At 54.0% G+C, this 25936-nt stretch overlaps 1 protein-coding gene across 5 annotated transcripts in view; it reads left to right on the top strand.

The window, feature by feature from the left end:
* LINGO1 (leucine rich repeat and Ig domain containing 1) overlaps positions 1-25936 on the top strand; it is a 199354-nt gene that overhangs the window by 105694 nt on the left and 67724 nt on the right. For all 5 annotated transcript variants that reach the window (XM_019625454.1, XM_019625457.1, XM_019625455.1 and 2 more), the window contains one exon: positions 14260-14439. In XM_019625454.1, the coding sequence (XP_019480999.1) occupies positions 14260-14439 (180 nt within the window). The remainder of the gene's footprint in view (positions 1-14259; positions 14440-25936) is intronic.

Below are 25936 nucleotides of genomic sequence, written 5' to 3'. Positions count from 1 at the left end.
GTGAGTAGGGTCGGGGCTCAGTGTGAGTAGGATGGGGGCTCAGCATGTGAGCAGGGTTGGGGCTCAGTGTGCGAGCAGGAAGGGGGCTGTGTGTGACCAGAGACAGCTCAGTGTGAGCAGAGTTGGGGTTCAGTGTGAGTAGGGTCAGGGTTCATTGTGTGCTCAGGGATGGGGCTCAGTGTGTGACCAGGATCAGGGCCCAGTGCGTGAGCTGGGACAGGGCTCAGTGTGAGCAGTTCAGGGCGCTCAGCATGTTAACAGTGTCAGGGCTCAGCTTGTGAGCAGGGTCTGGGCTCAGTGTGAGCGCAGGCTCGGCGCTGAGTATGAGCAGGGTCAGGGCTCAGTGTGCGAGCAGGGTCGGGGCTCAGTGTGCAAGCAGGATGGGGCTCAGTGTGTGACCAGAGGCAGAGCTCAGTGTGAACAGAGTTGGGGTTCAGTGTGAGCAGGGCCGGGGCTCACTGTGTGACCAGGGACAGGGTTCAGTGTGTGTCATGGCTCAGTGTGTGAGCAGGTCGGGGGCTCAGAGTGAGCACAGTCGGGGCTCAGTGTGAGCAGGGTCATAGATCAGTGTGCGAGCAGGATGGGGGCTCAGTGTGTGACCAGAGACAGAACTCAGTGTCAGCAGAGTCTGGGTTTAGTGAGAGCAGGGGCGGGGCTCAGTGTGTGAGCAGGGTCAGGGCTTAATATTTGAGCAGGGTCACAATTGTGTGTGAGCAGGATTGTGGCTCAGTGTGTGAGCAAAGTGGGGTTCAGTGTGTGAACAAGATCATTGCTCAGTATGTACCAAAAACAGGGCTCAGTGTTTGAGCAGTATGGGAGCTCATGTGTGAGGAGAGTTGGCGCTCAGCGTGTCAGCAGGGTTGGGGCTCATTGTGTAACCAGGGAAAGGGCTTAGTGTGTGACCAGGATCAAGGCTCACTGTGTGAGCAGAGTCGGGCTCAGTGTGTGAGCAAGGTCGTGGCTCAGCGTGTGAGCAGGGTGGGGGCTCAGCGTGTGAGGAGGGTCGGGGCTCAGTGTGTGAGAAGGATCGGGGCTCAGTGTGTGAACAGGGTCGGGGCTCTGCGTGAGAAGGGTCGGGGCTCAGTGTGTGAACAGGGTCGGGGCTCAGCATGTGAGCAGGGTGGGAGCTCAGTGTATGAGCAGGGTCGGGGCTTAGCGTGAGCAAGGTCGGGGTTCAACGTGTTAGCAGGGTTGGGGCTCAGCGTGTGAGTAGGGTAGGGGCTCAGTGTGAGCAAGGTCGGAGCTCAGTGTGTGAGCAGGGTCGGGGCTCAGTGTGAGCAGGGTCGGGGCTCACTGTGTGAACAGGGTCGGACTCAGTGTGTGAGCGGGATCGTGGTTCAATATGTGAGCAGGATCAGGGTTGTGTGTAAGCAGGATCGTGGCTCAATGTGTGAGCAGAGTGGGGTTCAGTGTGTGAACAAGATCATGGCTCAGCATGTGACCAAAAACAGGGCTCAGTGTTTGAGCAGGATGGGGGCTCAATGTGTGAGCATGGTGGTGCTCAGCGTGTCAGCAGGGTCGGGGCTCATTGTGTGACCAGGGACAGGGCTCAGTGTGAGCAGGTTGGGATTCAGTGTGAGCAGGGACAGGGCACAGCGTGTGAGCAGGGACAGGTCATTGTGTGAGCAGGGACAGGGCTCAGTGTGAGCAGGGTTGGGGCTCAGTGTGAGCAGGGTCGTGGCTCAGTGTGTGAGCAGGGTCAGGGCTCAGTGTGAGCAGAGTGGTGGCTCAGTATGAGCAGAGTGTGGGGGCTCAGCATGTGAGTAGGGTCGGGGCTCAGTGTGAGCAGCATCGGGGCTCAGCGTGTGAGCAGGGTCGGGGCTCAGTGTGTNGTGTGAGCAGGGTCATAGATCAGTGTGCGAGCAGGATGGGGGCTCAGTGTGTGACCAGAGACAGAACTCAGTGTCAGCAGAGTCTGGGTTTAGTGTGAGCAGGGGCGGGGCTCAGTGTGAGCAGGGACAGGGCTCAGTGTGAGCAGAGTGGTGGCTCAGTATGAGCAGAGTGTGGGGTCTCAGCATGTGAGTAGGGTCGGGGCTCAGTGTGAGCAGCATCGGGGCTCAGCGTGTGAGCAGGGTCGGGGCTCAGTGTGTGAGCAGGTATGGGGCTCAGTGTGAACAGGGTCGGGGCTCAGCGTGTGAGCAGGGTCGGGGCTCAGTGTGTGAGCAGGGTTGGGGCCCAGTGTGTGAACAGGCTGGGGGTCAGTGTGAGCAGGGTGGGGCTCAGTGCGTGAGCAGGGTCGTGGCTCATTGTGGACCAGGGACAAGGCTAAGTGTGTGAGCATGGTCGTGTCCCAGCCTGGTTGTCTGGGGCAGAATTAGGGCCTGACCTCACTCCGTCTTCACTTTCAGTGCTCATCTCCCCCATGGGGCCTGTTAGTCAAGTGCTCAAGTCTGACTTCACTCCCTCTGGGCTTTATGTAAAAAGCCACAGATATGGCCAGGAACCTGGTCATAATATCCATAGTTCCTCCAGAACTTGCCACGTACCAGGCACTATATTGCATGTATCATTTCCCCCATTTTATAGAAGGGAAACTGGAATTCAAAGAGGTGAAGTGCCTTTCTCTGTCAGCCAGGTAGGTAAGGCAGGGCCAGGAAACAGCTGTTTGCCCTTTACCCCTTTCTGGGCTCCCTCAGCATTCCTCCCTGGGCACAGGGCCCTCAGCAGTGCTCGTCCTGCCCAAGTCCCCCCATGGAACCTTAGTCTCCTTTCCATCTTTTGTTTTTTGTTGCAAAAATGTGTCATGACTTTTCTGACAACCCAATAAATTGGAGGCTGTAAGTTCAGCTTTCCCCAGGCTGAAGCTCTCTGGGTAGACCACCTGGGCCTGAGGATGGGCTAGGAGACCCTCCTCCATGGTCCAAGACATGCAGGCAAGCTAGCCCTGCCCTCACAAGCGGCTGGGAACAGGGGGAGCCTGTCTTCAGGCCTCATAAATCCCGGGGGTGGCTTCGCCTTTTGTTAGCGGGTAAAGGAATTGGCAGCCCCAGTGGAGGCATTTGGTCATCATGGTCCCGGATTTGGGAGCTTTGGAGAGTCCTTTCCGGCACCCCTGCCATCACCTCTACAGGGATTTTCCTCCTTTGCTTCCAGGAAGTAGTGTGAAGAGGGCACACTGCCTCCCTGAACACCTCATGCTGCAGATGGGGCGACTGAGGGCCAGAGGGGAAGACATTTGTGCCAAGAAACATAGTATGTTAGTGGAAAAGAGGGACCAGAACCCCAGGGCTGCTGATTGTGCCTGATCTGCCCTCCCACTTCAGCCCAGGAGCCCTGTCAGCCCTTGGCATCTCCTTGTCCATCGGACAGTTCTAGGTGTGAACCCCGCTCAGCCATGTCCACCTGTGACTTTGGCACGGGACACGTGCCCTGGAGCTGGTTGCCTCGTCACCTGAGAGTAATAGCAGTGCTCGCTCGTGTGGTGCAGTGTCAGTGCAGGGGACATGCATGGCAGCAGCCACTGCTCTTCTTCCTCTTGTCCCGCCTCCTCCACCCCTGAGAACTCCTGCAGCCTCTCACTGGGGGGCTTGGCCCTTGGAAGAGAGGGAGGGGCGAGCTGCAGGTAAAGGCCACACTCAGCGCCAGTGTCTCAAACTGAGAACACTGAAGGGCAAACAGAGATGCCAGCATAGGCATTTCGCCACCTCTGCCCTTGTGCTTCTGACCTGGATCTGAAAGGTTTCCCCCTCCTCCCCCCACACACTCACCCAGGCTTAGGAGTGGCCACTTGGAGTGATGCTGAAACTCTGGGCAGCTTGCAGACTCTGGTCACTGGCGACACCCACCTCGCCCACCACCCTGCTTGCAGCTGGCCCAGGGCTCAGACCCCATCAACCCTCCACTAGCCAGGCCAGCAGAAGGGAGCCTAGGAGAGGCAGGCTGGGCCCAGCTCCACCTCAGTCTGTCCTGGAACAAAGAGTTCTCACAGAGCCTACCGCAGAGCAAGTGCCCCCAGCGCTTAGATGTTATCATTAGCGTTAGCAGTTATAAAAGGAGGAAGGAGAGGAGAAGGAGGAGGAGTGTGGTCCCATTTCACAGAAGAGCAAGGTGAGGCCAGAGTACCTGAAAAGCCACCACCTCTGTGAAGCCTCCCAGGCTCTTCCTCCTTTTTAACTGACTTCAGTGTCTTTCTGATGCTGTAGCTTGGTCATGGTCTGGCACACCATGGGGCGGAATCTGGGGTGGAGTGGGTGCTGCAAGGAGGCCTAGGCCTAGGAAACCCATTTGTCCAGGGACCCTCCCCGTGCTGCCCTCACCCAGCCCTCACTCCTGTCCACTGGTTCCCCTGCTGGCCTGCTGAATTATGGAGCAGTGCTAATGTGTGTGGTGAGAGCAGGGCCTCTGCTGCCAGCCCTGGTGACCTCGGCCTCTGCTGCACCCTCACGCCTGCTCCCTGGGGTTTCTGCCATGTCCTTCCTCGCAGCCCCTTCCCTACCAGGTCCAGTGGGCAGAATTCTGACCTCCTCACTTCGCTACCAGCTGGTTAGCAGTTAAACTCAGGTTAGTAAAAGTTAATAGAACAAAAGTCAGGGGCGGGAGGAGCACTGGGGATGCTGTGAGGACTGGATTCTAAGAGGCCCCACCACAAGGGAGGGGCAGGGGACAATCATCTGTGTGCACGTGCTGTGCTGTGCTGGGCAGCACTTTCCCAGCCTGACCACCTGAGAGGTGGGGCTGCCCCTGAGACTTGCGTTACAGACAGGGAGCTGGAGAGGAGCCCGAGGAGGAGAGCTGGCCCAGGAGGCTCCCATCAGTGGCAGTGGGAGTCTGGAGGGCAGCCTGGGGCCCCTGCATGGGCACCTGCTCGGCACGGGGCCTGCTCTTCCCTGCCGGGGCTCCCAGCTCTCTGCCCCTCCCCTAGCTCAGCCCTGCACCCCTCTCTTACAGCCACCTTAGGGGCCCCAGTCCAGCTCCAGGTCCTCCTGCTATGCCCACCCTGACCTCTCTCACCCCTGGCCCTGCCTGCGTGCTTCCTCCTCTCCTCAGGTGTGCCCCTCCTTCCCAGGGGGAGATCTACGCCCTTCCACCTCACACAGTCTCTCTGGCTTCCTACCCCTGTCTAGGGGGAAAAGGGGCTTCCAGTCCCTTCAGGCTGCTCCCTGCCCCCACCATGACCCAACCCCGTTGCCAGACACTCCCTGCCCACAGCTTCTGTCTGACTTCTGCACTCACCTGGAGGATCTCTGGGTCCCCCAAGCCAGTGGCCATTCACGGTCACTTCTGCAGCTTCTAGGCCACTGCAGAAGCCTGCACCACCTTTCACTAATAGAGACTGACAGCAGCGTGGGCTGCCACTCGGTGTAGCCCCATGTGGCTGTGGAACTTATTGGGCAGCACTTCTGGGTCTCAGTTTCCCCTTCTGTTGAGTGGGCCAGAACAATGCCTGGAACAGAGTGGGTACTCTGCGAATTCCTGTTTAATTAATGAACTGATGAACTGCTTCCTGGCCTGCCTGCCTCACCTGTGCAGGTCGCAGTAACTGGTGGGTTTAAGGGCATTGCCAAGTTTAGCAGTGTGGTTTGGACACGAGCACGCGTGGTGCTCGGTGGGGTGTTGCTGCTGTGGTGTTGCAGCCACTACCCTCACTGCAGACTCTGCCTCCCAGATGCCTCCTCCATCTGTCCCCTCCTCTCCATCCCTGTGCCCACCTCAGGCCTCATCAGCCCTCCCCTGGCCGCTGCCTTAGTCCTCACTGGCTCCCCACCTCTGATCTTCTGTGTAACCTGTCCTCCACTGGTGGCAACCAGGTGATTTAGCTGAAGCACAAATGGGACATGTCACTCCCCTCTTAAAGCCTTCAGGCTCCCAGGACTGATTACAGCAGACCCCTCAGTGGGGCACCCAGGCCCCCCTCTCCAGCCCACTGTTCATGCCCCTGGGCCTTGGCACAGGCAGCCCCTCTGCCTATCCCCTCCCCAGAGCTTTCAAACCCAACTGCTTTTCCGTCGAGACTTTTCTCAGAGACCCCTTCCCCTGGAAGCCCTCCCTGACCCCCAAGCCTGGATTGGATGCCCCCACCCTGTTCCCACTGCATCTTGGGGTCCCCTATCACACAATCCCTGAGTGGTTGTCTCTATCTCCCTTTGCCCCATCCTCCACTTATCCCACTAGATGTAAGCTCCCTGATGCAGAATCTTGGGCATTTTTTTCCTTTAGTTCACAGAAAGCGTTAGCATCTACTGAATGACCGAATGAGTCACTGAGGCTGTGGGGACCCGGTGCTGGACCTTTGGGCCTCCAGTGGTGAGTGGGCAGCACGACATGCCTCCGCCTACCCTGGGGCAGCCTTATTTTCTGAGTGTCCCTCTGGGCTAGGCACTGGCCTGGAATTGCCCCAGCACGGCATCCCTGGCCCAGCCGCATGCCACACAGCAGCAATGGCTGTGCCTGCAGTGAGGAGTCCTGAGCTGTCCCAGGGCTTGACCACAGGCCAGCGGTGGCACAGGAGTCCTGAGGGGCAGAGACTAGGGTCTGCAGAACCTCCCCACCTGGCCCTCAGCTTTGCTGCCCTGTGTTCCCTACCCAGCTACAGCCTTTGGCCTGCGCCACTCCCCTCCCCTCAGGTGAGCCCTGCCCCTCTTGAACCCTCAGTGCCGTCCTGGCCTGAGCACCTACAGGGTCTCAGCACTGAGCCAGGAACCCACCTCCACTCTCAGACTTGGCCTCAGCCCTGCCTTGTCCCTGGCAGCCTTGCAGATGTTCTGGGCACACTGCTCTCACAAACTCAGGTCCTGGGACTTCCGGCTCCCTGGCCTGGCTTCTTCCCTGGTGCTGACAGCTGTCCCCTGAATGTTACCCTTCAGTGCACCCAGTCCATGCCTGCTCCTGGTTTTCTGCCAGCCCCTGCCACCGAGAGCCTGCACATGTGGGCAGGGTCCTGTGTGCCCAGTCCTGGGTGTGGGAGGGGCTTGGAGAAGAAATGCTGTCCTGTTCAGAGGGAACCCCTGAGGCAGAAGTACCTGCAACCACCAGAGACTGGGAGGGCCTGGACGGTGGGGTTCTGCTGTAGGAGATACCCATGGGAGGGTTTCCTGGTGGAGGTGGTGGTACTGTGGAGGGGGCCGGTGAGGACAAGGGGGAGGGGACGACAAGGAGAAGGTCCTCACCAGTAGGCAGAGCAGCGCAAGCAGAATTAATTATTCTGGGTGCCTACTCTGCTGGGCGTAGCGCTGGGCCAGCTTTTACCTTCCACGGCACAGTGCTCGGGTGGTTGTCATCAACTCCACCTAACAGATGGGGAAACAGAGGTTCAGAGAGGCTTAGGGAATCACCCAGGGTCACCTTCTGTCCCCAAGGCGTTGTCAGGCCTCAGCACCAGGTCTGGCATCTTTTCAGGCTCCTAAGAGGAGGGAGCAAGGGGGAGGTTGGCCACGCATCAAACAGCTGCTGATGGTGACTTTCAACGAGGGGGTGTGGAAGGATGAGGGGTGGTTTCCGAGTGGGTCCTATTCCCTCCTCCCGTGGGAGAGCCCTCACGATGAGACTTTTGTGCCTTGTGCCCCCTCCGTGGAGAGGCCGGCCATTGCCTTTTCAGAGGATAATTTCCCCATTATACAGAGATATTTAGCCTTATAGAAGCCGACAGATCATTTGGGGCAGTAATGCACTTGGCTGCAAGCATTTAGTTTCCACGGCCTGAACTTCGGGATTAAAGGCTTGCCTGAGCCTGCCTCGCACCCATGCCTGCGACCTTGACTGAGGCGCTGGGGTAGGTTTCTCCCTCCCTCCTCCCCTTCCACTCTTTCATGGGCTCTTCCTCCCTCCCTTTCTCTCTCTTAAAAAAAAATATTTTTCTTCTTAAATATTCAGTTTAGTGGCTGCTGCTTAAAGCCTGCATGCTCTGGGCCGATTGTGCTCGCTGCCAGGGGGCATGGGAACAGCCGGCTGGCCCCAAAGCTGGCTCAGCCACGTGGGGCTGGTGGGTGTGGTGGGCAGCTGGACAGCTGGACCTTCTAACTAGGCACAGGCAGGTAGAGGCTGGGCAGATGGTAGCAGAGGTGGCATTTGGTGGTCTTTCATTGATCATGAGGGCAGCTTCCGGAGCTGCCTCCTGGCCCTCGCAGGGTCCACTTGTCAGCCCGTCTGTTTCTGCTGCTCTGTCTTGTGTTTTCTTGCCTTCTCATCCCTGTTCCCTCCCCTCTCCCCGCCCCACTTCCTGTGGTCCCCAGGCTGCCTATTTGAGCTGCCTGCACTTCTGCTCAGGCTGCAGGGAGCTTGGGGAATCGAGTCCTGGGTTCAAATGTGAGCTCCAGGGCTTACAAGCTCTTTCTGTTCGATTTAACATTTTGAATCGGGGCAAGTTTCTTAATCTCTCTGAGCCTTCATTCCTTCACCTGTAAAGCGAGGTGCTGCCACTCGGCTCACAGGAGCATGCTGCCCTGCCTCGGGGAGACACCAGCTCCCGACGCTCTCACCTCTCCTGCCCAGATGCCCTCTCTGTGCCCCTCTGGCCAGGAAAGGGAAAGGTGGTCAGGAGGGGTGCTTGGCAAGGTGGGCTCTGGGTCCCGCTGGTCACAGCTGCCTGTGGAGGTGTGAGGGGAAGGACGGGCTGAGCGGGAGGGGCCCTTCTCCTTGAGTTCATTTCCTGGGCATAGCTTAGTGTCTGGTGTGAAGGAATCCACCTGAGAGAAGGTGGCAAGACTGACAGCGGAAGGAGAGGCTGGAGGAGCAGGGTCCACATAACATGGGAGGAGAAGCCTCCTGGGCTGGGACTGCATCCCCAGGTGCAGGAGGGGAAGGCCCCTAGGTCTGAGGCCATAGAGAATCTGAGGCTGATGTGCTGTGGGACCTTGGGCTGGTCCCATTCCCGCTCTGGGCCTCAGTTTTCTCATTGGTAAATGGGGTTTCAGTTTGCCCTATCTGCCTCATTGGTTGGGCAGAAGATCCAGTTAGAGAATAGATGGGAGTGTTCTGTGATCTGTAATGTAGGAATAATAATAATAATCATTCTGGGCATTATTTTGCCTTCCCTTCATTCTTGGTAATACCTGCTTTGATCTACACAATCTAGCCGTGATTCATATGTTGATAAAATTAAAGAAACTCACAGCTGAAAGCAACCTCCCTTCCCATTTAGTGCAAGCCCCAACCCAACATACATGGTCCCTGGACCTCTGCTTGCACACCCCCAGAAACTGGGAGCTCACTACTCCCCTTGCTGAACAGATTTGTCTCCCTGAAGTCTTTTCTCACTGGGCCTAGCTCTGCTCTCTGGGCCCATAAATGCCAAGTGTCTTTGTCAGGGACCTGAAGTCCCCAGGGGACATGGGTTCCAGGCCCACCTCTTTCTGACAAGGCCCCTGTGAGTGGACCTCACTTTATCAAAGACCTCTGGACAGATACATCAATGACTGGGCATGGCTGCCGGGAGCTGCTGTACCATCTGCAGAGCTGGAGTAGCTGGCTCACCCAGCCCTCAGGCCTCCCGGCCACCAGGCTCCCTAGCCACTCTGAGCTGCTGGCTCTGGGAACTACTTCAGGACTCACCCATGTTCTACTAACTCTCTCTTGTCCACTTTGGCTCATTTCTAGGGCAAGTGGAGGGCTTTGTACAGGGGACCCTACCCCCCCCCCCCCCCCCCCATTGATCCCTTCCAGGCTGGACCTACCTTCAAGATTCCATCCTAGTCTCTGCCAAAAACATTGTTGGCAAGGCCAAGGACCAGCCCTGCCTACGTGAGAATCCACCCTGGGGCCAGTCTGACCCGCCCAGTGGCTATCTAGCTAACCACTGAGCTGCGCAGCCCAGCTGTCTGTCTCATCACAAGGATGTCCTGAGAGCCTTGCTGAGTGGAGCGGCCAGGAGAGGGCACGTGGCTCTGAGCTCCTCAACTGTGCTGCTGTCTTTCCTGGTGTTCTGGGCAGCACCTGTAGAAGGTCTATCAGAATGGATGTGAAACTCAATAGTCTAAGCCCAAATTGGCTTTTACAGCCTTCTTAAAACAAAAGGGGAAGGATGTCAATGAGTGCCGGTTCTTGACATATTTCATTGATTTTTCATCACAGCTGTGGGGGAGGGCTGTGTTTGCCATCCTACAGATGAGGGAATGAAGCCTTGGGAAGTGAAATAACTTACCCGGGGTCCCTGACAGCAAGGGGCAGAGCTGGGGGGGCTCAAACCCTGGATGTTCTTCCTCTCAAACTTACGCTTTCCCAGATGCTGTCCGCCACGCAGCACCCATGCTTCCTCCTGTAAGTTGTCACAGGTCAGCCAGCATGCTCTTCAGCCAGCACATCCTGGGACCCTGCTCTGAGCAAGCCCCTCCGCCCACTCCCATCCTGCCAGAACTGTCTCCTGTCAGCCTGAGGGTGGTACCTCATCCCTGCCCCTCCCCACACACTGCACACTGGGCCAGGGAACAGAACAGGGGCTTGGGGAGAAAGATGCAGGGGATGTGAAACTAATTGGGGGTGTGAGTGACAGTCTTCATGGGTGGCTCATCTGCTGTGATGTTTTTAGTAGTTATGTTTGATTTGGGGGCGTCTGTGGTAAAAGCAGTGTATGTCTGGGGTGGAAGATCTGGGAGTCATTCTTGATGTCTTGTTCTTACCCCACCCTCACATCCAGCTCACCAGCCACCTGCCACGGCTTCTGCCCCATCTTACACGCTGAATCTGGCTAGTTCCTGCTTCCCCCTGGCTGAGCCTGGTCTCCTTGTCCTGGGACAGCTACACACTCGTGCCTTGTTCCCTCGCCTGCTCCCCCTCAGTGCAGGCTCCACTCAGCAGCCCCAGAATTTCATGATTAAGAAAATATCATAGCCTGTCCCTGTTAAGCACCCCCAGTGACTTTTCATCACACTCGGGGTGAAATCCGAAGCCCTTACCTCCGCCCCTGGGGCCCAGTCCCTCTGCAGCCCCGTTTCCCATTTCCCGCAGTTGCCCCCATCCCTGCCCACCTCATTCCAGGCACCCGGCCTGCCTGCTGCTCCGCAGACACCTGGATTTCTTCCCGCCTGTGCTCTGTCTGCGCCCCCTGCTCTGGGTGTGACTGATTTCCTACCGGTAGTGTCAATTCAGACGTGACCTCTGCCGAAGGCCCTGCCGATCCCCCGGCTGCAGTAACCCCTAGCTCCAGCCCAGGCACTCTGTCTCGCAGTGCCAGGCTTGATGATCTTAACTGCGCTTACCACGTTCTGGAATTATCTTGTTTATTCATTTGCTTACCATATGTAACCCTGTCCCCATGAGAGCATCAAATTTGTCTGTCTTGTATCCCACGGAATCCCTAGAACCTGTAATACACCTGGCATATAGTAAGTGCTCAATAACTATTTGGTTACAGAATGAAAAATAACACGGAAACATGTAAAGGAGAAATAGCAGATTATATAATCATGGATATAGTGGCAGCTAATAATGTAATGGGTGTGCACGTGCGTGTGTGAGCTGGGAATCACCTTTTTAATGTTAGGCTTGGGGGGTCCTTAGGCCTGAAGCACAGCATGCATGGGAGACACACACACGTACGTGTGGGTCATATGCACGCACATGCATGTGTGCACACGTGTTTCCCTGTTCAGTAGCAGTGTGACCTCTGGAGACGTCTTTCAGCATTTGGGCCTCAGTCGCTCTGCCTGTGGAATGGGGCTGCCTGGGGCTGCCTGAGGTCTGGATGCCATGGCCTCTTGAGGTCAGCCCTTGCCAGTGGCTGTGCTGTGCCGAGGTGGGTGGGGTGTTTACTGAAGTCCACCTCCACGCATAGCTGCTTTCCTGCCCTCTGAGGTACTCTCACCCAGGTAGGGAGTGGTCCAAGGCAGGAAATTGGCAGAAAAGCCTGGAGATGTGAGCCTTGCTGCTGGGAGCTGCATTACTGTCACATTCGAGGCGCCTTAGATGCATCGGTAGCTTCAATTGGATACATTTTTATTTTTGTGTGTGCTTGTTTTTGTTTTCTAAAAAACTTTGACACATTTATTTTAGTTCTTCAACTTTTTTTCTTTCAATTGCTACAAAAAGAATTTCCATGAAATTAAAGAGGGAACACACACACACACACACACACACACACACACACACACACATACCCGTGTTTCCACCGCCCCAAGGCAGCAACTGCCCCCTCCCTGCACCTCACCCTTTTCCTGTGAGCAGAACTTTGCAGAACGTGTGGGATGCAGAAGTGACCCTGGAGCTCAAGCAAGTTACTTTATCTCTCTGTGCCTCAGTTTCCTTATCCAAAACATGAGAGTCTCATAATTGCTCCCTCTTACGGTTGTTGTACAGAGTGCATGAGTCAGCATTTATTAAGCACTTGGGAAAGTGCCTGGCCCTTAGTGTGTGTTCATTAAATCAGATGAGTAAGTAACTAAAAAGGAAAGTGCTCCCATAAGGCCACCGTCCTGGCACAGAGAGCCAGCAGTAGCAACTGTCCTTGAAGCCAGCAGTCAGAAGTTCAAGCCCTAACTCTGCCTTTGCTCCCCGTGTACCCAGGGGTAGGTGTGTGGCCTCTTTAAGCCTCAGCTCCTCCATCTGTAGAATGGTCACGTAATTTGGACCCCACGATGCTGCAGTGTGTCCAGGGGTAACAGGTGTGAGTGGGCTCAGTGAACATGGAGCTCTGTACACCACGGCAACGCAACTCCCACCTCATCCATTTCCTCAGTTTTCTTGCTCAGTATTGATAGGTAAACATTGCTGTGGGTTGCTGTCTAGCTCGGTGTTCATCATTTTTAATGGCTGTGTAATATTCCATCGAGCAGAGTTGTCATGATGCACTTTGTCATCTCTATTGTGGGATGTTTAGGCAGCTTCAAACATCTTGCTATTATAAATAACCCTACAATGAAGAGCTCTGTGCCTGGAGCACTTCCCCTCTGATGGATGACTTCCCCAGGTGACCTCAGGGACATTCATTGAGGCTGCTTTGCCAGGGGGCCAAGAGACAGGCCAGCACCTGGGAGAAGGAGGTCCCTTCAGAGGTGGCCTGATACCCTGCCCCAGGAGCAGCATGGGTAGGGGGGCAGCAAGACACTCAGGTGACAGTGCTGAGCATGATGGGAAAAGCAGAGCATCTGTGGGAAGGGCAGCGGGTGCTGTGGAGAGTTGGGACGAGATGGTGGAGGAAATAGGTTCTAGTTTTGCCTTCACCATGCTCTTGCTCTGTGACCTTGAGCAAATTTTTTCCTCTCCCTAGATCTCAGTTTTCTCCATGTACTGTGGCCAGGGGATGGGCAAGCGTTGGTCCAGAGGTGTGCTGTTCACTATGATAGCCACTAGCCACATGTGGCTATTTTCATTTAAATATGAATTAATAAAAAAAGTCAATTTCTTATTACACTATCCACTTTCACTACCCAGCTGTGGCTAGTGGCTACCACATTGAGCAGCAGAGGCACAGAACACTTCTACCATTGTAGAAAGCTCTATTGGACAGTGCTGGTCTAGAGAGCTTTAGAGATCCAGCCTTACTGTGCTGTGATGGGGGCTCTGTCATCAGGCCTTCTTATGGAACCAACAGGAAGGTGGGCAGCCCTGAGCGCAGAGAACTCGTTAGGGACCTAAAGAGGCGAAGCGACTTTCCAGGGGCCAGACTCTGAAAGTGTCCTGAGTCTGAAGTAGCCATACCCCGTTTCTCTCCCTAAAGGTCCCAGCTTGGCCTCAGAGAAGCTGGGGAAGAGTGTGGGCTCTGCAAGGGGAGGCCCCCAGTCAGGGACGGTGCCCAAGGGAGGCTGGCATGAAGGCAGAGCAGGGGGTCTCCTGCCTCGTCGACGGAGGGCACCCGGAGGGTCTACACTGCTCTCCGCCATGCCTAAAACACCACCATCCATTCTCTTGGGTCAAACGTTACCCTCTCTAGGATTCGTTTAGGAATCTAGACTGGAGATCAAAGCTGATGGCTGCCTCTGTCAGCCTGTCCCACTCCTGCTGCCTCAGGCCTAGGCCAGCTCGGGACTCTCCCTGGGAGAAGAGCTGTGAGAAGTGAGTCCACGCACTGGAGGGTGAAGCTCCCTTCTCCTTCCCCACCTCCAAACTCACACTCTTGCTGCAGCACCTGAGTTTCAGCTGCACCTGCTCCCAGCCCTCCCTGTTCTTTAAAGGCAAGCCTCCTGCAGGTGCTTTTGTACAGCTTGGAGGTTCTGCAGGAGGAGGGGAGGACCTGGGGGAAGGGCAGTAAATGGGGGAGACAAGGAGCAGACAGTGAGGAAGTGACGGCCAGCTTGACTGGTCTCTCCTCTGTCAGGGTGTGGCTGCTGTCTGCCCTACTCCTCTGTCTTCAGCTGAATCGTACTGCTCACTCTTACTTCTCGTGTTTTCTAGGGATTCCATTGCCAGGTCCTGGCTGCCCTGATCTGTGGGGCCACACAGCCTCCCGTTCGCATTTCAGAACCCTGGCCTGGTCCAACCCCTGGACCAGCTACCAAGTTTCCTCTTCATCCCGGCCTGGCCCAGGTGGACTCCTCAAGCTTCAGGACTCAACAGGGCACAGTAGCAGTCACGGTAGGTGACACCTCACCCCACCCATTCCCTGGCTTCTGGGGATACCTGAGCTGCTTTGGTCTTTGGAACAGGAAAGATACCTTTCTGAACACTGTATCTGTCACAATCCCTTTGGTTGCAAGTAGCAAAAAATCTATTTCAAAAAATGAAATGATCAGCTCATGTAACTGAAGTGTCTAGAGGTAGGATGGGCTTCAGGCTGGGCTTGATCTTATGGTTCAAACAGTGTGACCTGGATCTGGTTTCTGTCCGTAACCTTCCATTGCACTTCTTCGGTGATGCTCTACTAGTGGCATTTCACAGGGTATGATCACAAGATGTCTGCCGCAATTTCTGAGGTAACATTCTTCCAGGTTTTAACCTGGATTGGAGAAGGACAAAATTTGCTTCCTTACAGAACAAATAGAAAGTCCTGGAGTTGGTCTCTTGTACCCTATTGGCAAGATTTGGATCACCTTGATCCTTTAACTGGGTCCACGGGACTTACAAACACAGATGGGCTGGGCTTCAGGGTCTATCGGCCCCCAACAGTGTGACCAGTAATGAGGGGAAGGTGTTTGCTAAAGAAAGTGTGGGGTTCTGCTGCAGGAAGGAGGTGTCCCCACTGGGGGAGGTGGACACAAGGGGTCATTATAGACAGACTGCCCCATGCTGTTTTTAAGGTCCAGTTTAAGTCTCCTTCTCCAGAAAGCCTTTGCTGGCTGTTCCAGCCGATGTTGTCTCTTTAGTCCATTTTCCAGCTCCATCCTTTTTACAGATGGAAGGACCAAGGCCCAGTGTGCATTTCCTCATGAATATTCTATTGGCTACTGATTGCATCAGTGCCAAAGTGAGCTGTTTTCGTGGCCTTGGCTGCTAGGAAGCTCATTGCTGGTTTGTGGCCCATTTCTGATAAGCGCTCAGGATGCTGTGGCAAGCAGTTGCTCGGTAGCCTTGCCTCTGGCTTTATTCTCCTCTCTCTCATTTTTTTCCTTGTTTCTGTGTCTTCTCTTATTTTTCAGCTTGCGCTGTTCTCAGCAAGCTCAAACTCTTTTAGAAGGGGGTGGGGTATAAATAACCAAGAGTGGTCCTAAACGAAGCATTCAACACCAACTGTGGCCAAATGCTAGAGCTTCCCTGTCCTAGGGGCAGCTGGGGTGGGGGGTCTCTCCTGAGGACAGGCTTGGCCTGGACCCCAGAGCTTGACCATGGTGGCCCTAGTACAGTGCCCACCCTGCCCTCCATGGATTGGGAATGGCATTATTCGGCTGCCCGCCCTCTTCCTCCCCCCTCCCATCTTATCAGAAGCTAATGAAAGAGGCTGGGAAACCCAATCCTCTGATAATTAAATTTACTTAACGGGTATTCAAGTGGAGTAATGAGAAGTTTAATGCAGTGATTAGATTTTTCTTTAATTAATTAAAATGAGAACCATGTGTCTTGCCAGCAAACCAACTTGACCTTCTGCTTTGAGAGTAGTAGGCAGAGACAGCAGGGGGCTTCGCTGAGTGTGTGGGGCTGAGGGGTGCTGCAGTGTCCTGCTCTGGCACTGCCATTCTCAGAAGTGAGCCCAGCTCTGATGCCCACTCAGGCCAATCTCTGATTCAGCTCCTATTTCTGAGCCCTGTACGTGCCAGGCCTGGGCCTTACCCAGGATGGAGGTTTCAGAGGAGGGTCAGCAAGAGTGGCTTAAAGCAAGGAGCACTAAGGAGGGCTTTCAGGCACTGTGACAGGAAGAGGTATTGTGTGGCATAGCTCATTGCCATGTGCCAGCCGACACCTTCACCTGCATGTTCAGCCAGACCTGGGTTTACCTCCGCTGACACTGGATTAGCTGGGCTAATGGAATGGGGACCTTGGGGGGTTGGGGGGGTGGTGGATATCAGAAACCTGAGGTAACCACAAACCACTTCTCCGTGGCTGGGGAATGCCACCATGCCAAAAGGCTGACCATCCTTGCTGTGTTTCTGAAGGCCAGGTAGGGCTGCATGGATGTACTTTCCACCATGAATCACCTCTGCACAGGGGTCAGGCAGTGGCTGGGGCAAAGCATAGCTGTCTGGAGTGGAGCACAGGATGGGTCTTGCCAGTGTCGAGGGTGGGGATCCCAAAGACAGGCCCTGGCACCCCAGGGGCAGGATATTTTGTTGTCAAAGCAATGGGTAAGGCTGGGGAGAGCCCTGAGCCTTTCATGGTGAAGGGGTGGCAGAAAACTTTCTTCACTGAGCCCTGACCCCAGACCCACGCTGAGCCCTGATCCTAGATAGACTGAACCTTGATCCTGTCCCATACTGAGCCCTGACTCCAGCCCCACGCTGAGCCCTGATCCTAGATAGACTGAATCTTGATCCCCATCTCATACTGAGCTGTGACCCCAGCCCCACACTGAGCTTAGCGTTGTCATGGATATATCAACAGAGAAACAGGTGCTGGGGTGGGAGAGGGCCATTGCTAGCTCTGCTGCCTGTGGGCAGGACTCCTGTGCCAAGCTCCACACTCTGGAATGGACAAGATGAATCAGACATTGTCCCTGCCCACAGGACTGGTGGGGGAGGTGAGAAGCGAACAGGCAGTGATAGCAGAATGATCAGAGTGGAGGGATGTCCAGAGGGCTGGGGGGCTGTGGATCTGCACTTAGGGCTTTCCTTTGGCAGCAGGTGGGTGGGGGAGGTGCTGGAGGCAGGGGCCAGTGGGGAGGCTGAGACAGCTCTCAGGGTCTTGGTGTGGTGAGAGATGAGGTAGATGGCACCCATGGAGGGGTGGGGGCCTAGGGTGAGTGATTCTCCCCTAAGAACTTGCTGTGGCTCCCCCGGGCCACCCTCAGCTCCTGAGGAACCAAAGGTCTCACTTGTGGGGAGGGTTGATAGTGTGCCAGGCACTAGGCTGATATGTTACTTCACAAGAAAGGCATTTTTCTCCATTTCACAGGAGAGGAAACGGAGATGTGAGGACTTGCCTGATGCTACTCATGGCTGTAGCATCCTGGTGAGGTGTGTTCCCAGGTCTGGCTGCCTCCAGGTTGGCACACTGCTGTGCCCACCAGAGAGCTTGCCCTGGGCGGTGGGGCGCCTCTTCTGGCTGCTCCACCCTCACCTGGGTAAATATAGCCTGGGCACTGAGCAGGGGACCTGAGCTTGGAGCCAGTCAGACTGGCATCCATGGCTTCCAACCCCAGCTTGGAGTGGGGGAATCAGGGGCTCCTGGCTGGGTAGGGGACTAGCCCCAGGAAGGAGGGTCTTCTGCTTCCTTCATCCCTACTCCTTCCCTCTCTGGATCCCACGCCTCTGGATTTCCACTCCCCCACCCCATTTCCTTCCATGGCCCAGCCCTTTCTGAATAACCAGGCTTAGAGAAACCACTGAGCCAGCCACCCACCACCCATGTGGGGAAATTGAGGCCCTGAGAGGGGCAGGAACCTACTTAAGTTCATGGGGCTCTACCTCTCATATCTCTTTAAGGTAAAGAGTCTGAAATCACATTCTATTGAATTTACACTTTAAACGCAAGAATCGTATTTGAATACTTTCCCTCCAAGGGAGGCTGGGTTGGGGGGCATGTGCACACAGAAGTTCACACTGCACTGGCACATACCCTCAGGAAGCCACCCCCGCCTCCTTGGACCGTGCCCCCAGATATGTCCATCTACCCTCCCTGGGTTCCAGGGGCTGCAAACACTGTCTCATTCAATCCTCTCAACAGTCTGGGAAGGCGCATTATTTTCTACAAGTGAGGGAACCGAGGTCGGGAACTAGGCCATAGTCACACAGCTAACTGCAAGGGGGAGTGCTGGGCAAGCGCAGATGCTCAGCCCCAGCCACCACCTTGGATTATCCCCTCTTTACCTGTGGGCAGTTTCCCCTTCTAGGGCCCCCAGCACCCCTCCCCCACTGCTGCTTCCCTACTTGCCTTGTGCTGCAGCCCAAACTGGTGACTCCTCCCCAGCACTCCCCACACTTGCCCACCCCCAAGCACTTGCTCAAGCTGTTCCAGTCCCTGGAGCTCCCCTCTCCAGTCCCATCTGCCCAGCTCCCTCATCTTTCTAGGCTAGCCCAAAAGCCATTTCCTTCATGGAGCCCCCTGTCTGCCCTCACCCTGCTCAGAAGCCTGGCCGTCCCCTGAGAACCATCATACAGCTCTTCGCCTGCCCTGCTCTGAGGTGCCTGAGCTCCCTGTCTGACTTTGCAGCTGGGTGGAGGGCAGGGGCCTCTCCTGGTCTTTGACTTCCCGGCCACTTACCCCCAGAGCCTAGCACACAGTAGGTGTGCAGGAGGTTGCTGGGGTCCTTGCCTTGGGAGAGGCTGCATCTCCACAAACCCATCCCTTTCCTCAGCAGTCCTGGGTCAGCTAGCCCCACCCTCACTCTCACGCCAGGCTCCTGAGGAGACCAGCCGCTTACTTGAACCTTGGCTGGGTAGAGGTGAGGGCTGGCTCTGGCCCCAGCAGAGCGCCCTGTGCATGCTTCCCATCTGCCCAGATTCTGAAGGCAGAGACAAGGCAGACCCCACCCTTGGGACTCACAGGCCCGTCTTGGAGCCCAGCAGGTGCAGGTACTGGGGAATCCAGCCCCGTGTACTGAGCACTGGTGGAGGGCTGCATGGACATTATGCTCTGCAGGCTCGGAGCAAGTCTTGTAACCTCTCTGTGCCTCAAGTTTCCTCATCTATTAAATGAGGTGATGACAAACCTTCCTAGGGTTGCTATGAGGACTGACGAGTCAGTGCAATGTAAAGCACATAGCACAGCCCCAACTTGGACACACAGTGTGCTGCCGGGAGTGTGTGCTGTCACCACTGTTACAGGAGGGGGCGGAGAGGCAGTGTGTGGGAAGGTGTTCACGGACAGTTTCCAGAAGGTGGAGGCACATGCGTAACAACCTGAAATGTGAGGCACAGAAGGCAGGAAGGGACGTTCTGGGAAGAGGGAATCTCATGGACAGAGGCCCAGAGACAGCCTGGGGGACAGGCAAGGGAGCTGGGCACGGCCGGACTTAGGGCAAGAATGGGATGAGGGCGACTACATGCTGGTGGCACAGGGCTCGTCTGGAGTCACCTTGGGTGCCATACTGAGGGGTCTGTGAGGGGCCATGCAGTGGGGTATTTTATTTTTATTTTTTTACCATAAAAGCCATATTTGCTCATGAGAAAACATTGAAACAATATACATAGAAGTGTGCCCTGTTAGGTAGGAAAGTTCTCTCTTTGCCCTTAAATCTCATTCTGCCGAGGTCTCACTGTTATTGGTCTGATGTACTTTTCAGAACTTTTCTTTGCCTTATAACCATACGAGGTGGGATCAAACAATACAGCGAGGTTTAAATTAAAAAATTTATTACAGGGCCGGCCGAGTGGCTCAGTTGGTTAAGAGCTCTCTCAAGAGTGCGAGCACTGAGCAACAGCGATTCGAGTCCTGGCCTGAGCTGAGCTGCAGCTGAGCTGCCAACAGGTGGCAGGATGGCTCAGCTAAAAAAAAAAAAAATTATTACAGTAAAAGACACATTGCTATTAATCCCCCTCAAAATACTCCCCCTCGCTTCAAACACACTTATCCCATCATTCTTGCCACTTCCTGAAGCAGTTCTGGAAGTCCTATTTCGTGAGTGTTTTTAGTTGCGCTGCCGTGGCTGCCTCGATGTCCTGAATAATTTTGACTTTGAGGAAGAGCCAGAAGCCTCGCAGTGTCAGATCCAGTGAATAAGGTGGATAAGGACACACCCCAATGTTTTCATTTGACAGAAATTGCCATACCAGAAGCGGTGGGTGACATGGAGCCTTTCCGTTGTGATCACAAAATACGGTGAATGCTTCGCCGAGTGCAATCCAATGGAAAAGCAGGGATCTTCAATACAGGAAGCCGTGCGTCGAACCTTAGTAACAGTGTGTGACAAGTTTTAACTTGTTTGGTGCATGCAGGTGTGAGCTACGATTGAGAGAAGGTGTGTTTTAAAGTGTGCCGTAAATCATCCTCCATCATGACAACACTCCGTGTCACACATCGCTTCTGGTATACGGCAGTTTCTGTCAAATAAAAACATTATGTTGTGTTGTTATTCACTGGATCTGGCACCGTGTGACTTCTGGGTCTTCCCCGAAGTCAAAATGATTCAGGACATCGTGGCAGCCAGTACAGTACAATCAAAGACACTCACGAAAGAGGACTTCCAGAAATGCTTCAGAAAGTGGCAAGAATGATGGGATAAGTGTGTTCGAAGCAAAGCAGAGTATTTTGAGGGGGATTAATGGCAATGTGTCTTTTACTGTAATAAATATTCACCATATTGTTTGATCACACTTCATATTTATTGTATTTTATTTTAAAAAAGAAATGGAGGGCTGGTCGAGTGGCTTAGTTGGTTAAGGGTTGGCTTAAAAGCACAAGCTCTGGGCCGGCCGAGTGGCGTGATGGTTAAGAACTGGCTTGGGACGCCAGAGGGCCCCGTTTCGGATCCCACATATGAGGGCCAGTGACACTGCCCTCTACAGCTAAGATGCTGAACAACAGCTCAACCTGGAGCTGGGCTGCCGTGAGTCGCCGGCGACGGCGTAGGCTGCAGCCCCTGTGGCAGTGGGTTGCCATGGGCTACCGTATGTAGCCAGCAGCCAGCGTGAGCAGCCAGCGTGAGCGGCCAGCAGCCGCAGTGAGTGGCCGTCCAGAAGCCGGCGACTGATCTGCCTCGCCCTGGAAGAGCGCAATGATGGTGCCAACTTGGGCCAGTGAAGCAACGTCCTCCACAACTAGACTGAAGAACAAAACGACAGCAACTTGTCTGTTCCCCTTCCCCCAATTCCCCAGCACTGTTCCCATCCCCGCCAATTCCCCAATAAAAATCTTTAAAAAAAAATGCACGAGCTCTGAGCAACAGGGCCGCCAGTTTGATTCCCAGATGGGCCAGTGATGCTGCACCCGAGCTGAGCTGTCGTTGAGCTGCCAACAGGTGGCAGAATGGCTCAGCTGGTGTAACAAGATTGCCTGTTCAATGGTGGGCTATGCCCACCCACAACTAAGACTGAACTTGGCACCTTGAGCTGAGCTGCCACCTGGATGGCTCAGTGGATAGGGCAGGCGCTTTTAACAACAGGGCTGCTGGTTCGACTCCCGCATGGGATGGTGACTACGCCCACCCACAACTAAGATTGAACACAGCACCTTGAGCTTAGAGGCCACGAGCTGCCGATGGGCAGCCACATGGCGACTAGCGCCCTCCACAATGAAGATTGAAGAATAACAACTTGGCTGGTCCCCTTCCCCAATTCCCCAACACTGTTCCCCTCCCCCAATTCCCCAATAAAACCTTAAAAAAAAGGGGGGGATGGAATCACATTATGCACATTACCCCACAACTTCCATTTTTCACTCAGCAGTATATTGGGACATCTGTCAGTGTCACGGCTCACAGATCTGTGTGTTTTTAATCATTGCCTAATATGCCATTGTTTGGACATAGTAACTAGTCCTGGGTTGATGGATATTTAGGTTGTCCTCCATTTTTCACTCTTGCAAATAATGCTTCAGTGAACATCCCTGTATATATATATATCTTGCTGACACGTGTAAGCCTTTCTGTGGGATAGATTTCTAGATGTGGGATTGCCAGGGTGCAGGGTGTGCTTATTAAACTTTGGTAGGCACTGCCATGTTGCTCTTCCAAAAGGGTGGGCCATTTTAGGCTTCTACCTTGGTATCTGCAGTGGTATTTCCCCACACCACCCTCTGCACTGAATATTATCACAGTTTTAAATCCCTGCCAACCCAGGCAGACATTTTGCTGTGGTTTTGGCCCTCACCTTTCTTCTCCCCAGCAAGGCTGAGCATCAGCCATTTGTATTTCCTCCTCTGTAAATGGACTGCTCATATCCTTTGCCCATTTTTCTTTTCTTTGTGCCCTTTCCTTAGTGATACAAAGGAGCTTTTAGTATGTTAGGAATTTAGAAATTCTGTGTGTCATGTGCGTTGGAAATATTTTTCCTAGTCTGCCGTTTGTCTTTTTAACTTTGTTTATGGTATCTTTGGTCATATAGAAGCTTTAGATCTTTATTCAGTCAAATCTGTCAGACTTCTCCTTGGGGCTTCTGAGTTTCATGTCTTGCTTGGCCAGGCTTCCTGAAAGGATCTTAAGCCGAGTGGGGATGAGGTCAGATTTGTGACGGAAAAGGTCGTCTGATTGCCACTGTGCGGAAGGTAGGTGGAGGGAGGACTACAAACTAGAGGACAGGAGGCAGCTGAGACTTTGTACTGGGGTGGGGGGTGGTGAGAATTGGGGAGAAGGCGAGTTTGAGAAATATTCAGGGATTTGCTGTCCATGGTGATGGGATAGGAGGGTGCAAGAGGGAAAGAGAACCCTGGGTGTTTGGCTGGGGGACAGTGTGGCTGATGCCACCATCATCCTGAGTTGGGGACAGAACGAGGGAAGGAAATGCATTCAGGTACACGTGGGTGCCCACTTCAGCAGGGACAGGTGTACACGTGGGCATATTCATGCACACACATGCATGCTTAGAAGCCTGCCCTTGTCCCAGGAGCTTCTTTAATTTCAACAACTCCCACCCCTGTCTCCAACCTGAGTCCCCTCCCCTAGCTCACCCAGCACCCTGCAGGGTGCTGTGCAGTGCCATAGGCTCCAGCTAGCCTGGCCAGGGTCCAAAACGCGAGGACTGACACCACAGTCCGTGCTCATAGGCAGGGAGCTTCTCGAGTTTGCCCTCTCAGGAGAATGGCCTCAAAGAAGCTGTATTGTACTCACTGAGGGGGCTTGTTTCGGGGTGGGTGCAGGAAGGAGTGTATTCCACCGTAAATAAATGTCACTTCTTGGAGAAAGGGAGAAGTGCAGGGGCATTTACAGACACAGAGGACTTTCCCTTGGGTTTCTGTTCTTATCTTGAGAGGCTGCCTCTCTCCCTGTTCTCTGTGTTGTCCCACAGGAGCACACAACATTTAAGGTGATAATTGCCAATGTAAAGTGCCAATAAGTTCATAACATAAGTCTATAATTAAGCTTGCAGCTGGTGGTCATTTGGGGCTCCAAGGCGACCTGTCAAAGGTTTCCTCCCCGCCACCCTCCCAGGTATCCATCCGGGTCAGTTGAGTTGGGGCTCCAGGGCCTTTCTGAGAGCTGGTCCCAAACCTGAGCCAGGGATAAAGCTCTGAAGACACTCCTGCCTTTGTTTTAAAGTTCAAGCCCTTGAATGTAGGCCAGGGTCCCAACTGTCATGGAGGTGATCTCACCTGCCTCAGCTAACACCTCCCTTGTCCAGGTGGGGATTGTCTTGCTGAAGGACCTGGAACCTCCCCTTTTTCCTTGTGAATAGCAAACCCTTAAACTTGGGGATTGAGATTGTGCTACCACCACCCCTTGAAATTCTTCTTATTTAGAGGCTCCCAGATGGAGCTTAGTTCTCTCACTTAGAAAGTCATCCCAACACGTTCTCAGACCAGATAGGGTAGCGAGGTCACATCTGTGCCCCAGATGGCAAGTGGGGGCACAGTAGGGTAGCAAGGTTGTGCCGACTGATGAATTCTCACTGAACTCTCAGTGATGTGATGCAACAAAGGTTCCCTTCTTCTTTCTTCCTTTAGCTATGAACTCACACTACATGTCCAGTGTGGGAAGTGGTCCTTGAGTCATTCAGGGGATTGACAGACGCTCCACCACCCTGTAGCTGCCCCATCTGGAACACGTGGCCTCCCTCAGGCACTGTGGCAAAGCGGAGAAAATGGTAGTCACACACTGGCTCTTACATGCTACGGCCCAGCAATGACACACATCACCTGTGTTCACAGCCCAGAACGTCTCATATGGCCTCAACTGATTGCACAGTGTAGAGGGACTGTGGGGGACATTGTGCTGGTGGGGAGGGTGCAGAGGAAATGTGCCCAGACATTCAGGGAACAATACAATTCTCTGTATGGAGTATCATGAGGCCACTTTCAGAGCAAGGGTTTCAGAAGAGCCAAGCCCATGACTTCTTATTCATTCTCTCTGCCTGGGGTGGCCGACGCCAGAGAGGCCCAGAGTGCCTGGGAGGGCCAGGTGGGTAAAGCTCTAAGCAAGAGTCCCTATAGACAAATGAGGCCCTGGCAGGCCCAGGCCCCCCACCCACTGGCTCTAGCTTTGCCTCAACCTTTCCCCTCTTATCTCATTGATCGATTTCAATTCTAACACATCCTACACATGGAATTTCTCAGGAGGAGAAGCAGGACTGAGAGTGAGGTTGAATTCAGCTTTGGTGGGAGGAAATCCAAGACGAGACACCCAGAAGTCACTGCGTCTCAGTCCATTCAGGCTGCTGTAACAAAATACTGCTGACTGGGTGGTTTATCAACAACAGCAGTTTACTTCTCACCGTTCTGGAGGCTGGAGCTCCAAGATCAAGGTGCCGGCAGATTAGGTGTCTAGTGAGGACCCGCTTCCTGGTTTGCAGATGGCCCACTTTTGATGGTGTCCTCACGTGGTGCAAGGGGTGAACAATCTCTCTGGGGTCTTTTTTATAAGGGTACGATTCCCATTCATGAGGCTCCACCCTCATGCCCTAGTCACCTCCCCAAAGCCCCACCTCCAAATATCATTACATTGGAGATTATGTTTCAACATATGAGTTGGTTAGGGGGACACAAACATTCAGTCTGTGGCACCCCGGGTATGATGGCCTCAAGCTCAGGAGAGCACCCTCGCTGGGAGAGGAGAGTAAGTGTTGGCTTTCTTCCACGCTTTCAGTCCTCAGCAGATGTGGCTGCCGTGGGCCCTGTAAGGTACTGATTACCACTGCAGAGTCTTACTCCAGAACACCTAGGACTAAAACGTGGCTTGGCCCCTTATTAGCTATGTGACATTGGGCTAGTGACTTCTTTAGATCCTCTTTAAAATGGGGATATGGAGAGCATCTGTGTCTCATAGGGTAGTTGTGAAGATTAAGTGAGTTGATACTTGTAAAGCCCTCAGAACAATGCTGGGCACACGATAAGGGCCCCATGAATGTTAGCTGTCACCACTACCACTGTCATCATTGTCATCATCACCGTCATCACCATCATCCAGCACCAGAGACTGTTCTAAGTGTTGGGGAGTGGATGTCAAGGTCCCTGTTCTCACATATGATGGGGGAAATGGAAAATAACAGATAAATAAATTAAGATGATAATTTCAAATGGTGATGGTCCCAAAACAATAAATCAGGCACATGAAAACTCACTCATCGTCATTAGTCCAGGAAACACAGATTAAAACCACGATGAGATTGCACTGCCTAACGATCACACTGACTTTGATAAAGCTGACACCACCAAGTGCTGGTGAGGATGCAGAGCAAACGGAACTCATATGTTGCTGGTGGGAATGCAAAACAGTGGAGCCACTTTGGGAAACAGTTCGGCAGTTTCTTATAAAGTTAAAAATATGCTTCCCGTGTAACCCGCAATCCTGCTGCTAGGTACCCAAGAGAAATAACAACTTACGTTCACACAAAACCCGTATGTGAATATTTACATTGGCTTTATTCATAATCGCCCCAAACGGAAACCTTCAGCT

Source organism: Hipposideros armiger, unplaced genomic scaffold (assembly GCF_001890085.2).
Source record: "Hipposideros armiger isolate ML-2016 unplaced genomic scaffold, ASM189008v1 scaffold_628, whole genome shotgun sequence".
NCBI classification, from domain to species: Eukaryota; Metazoa; Chordata; class Mammalia; order Chiroptera; family Hipposideridae; genus Hipposideros; species Hipposideros armiger.
Note: the sequence above shows the minus strand (reverse complement) of the source record. Positions and strands in the feature narration are given on the sequence as shown.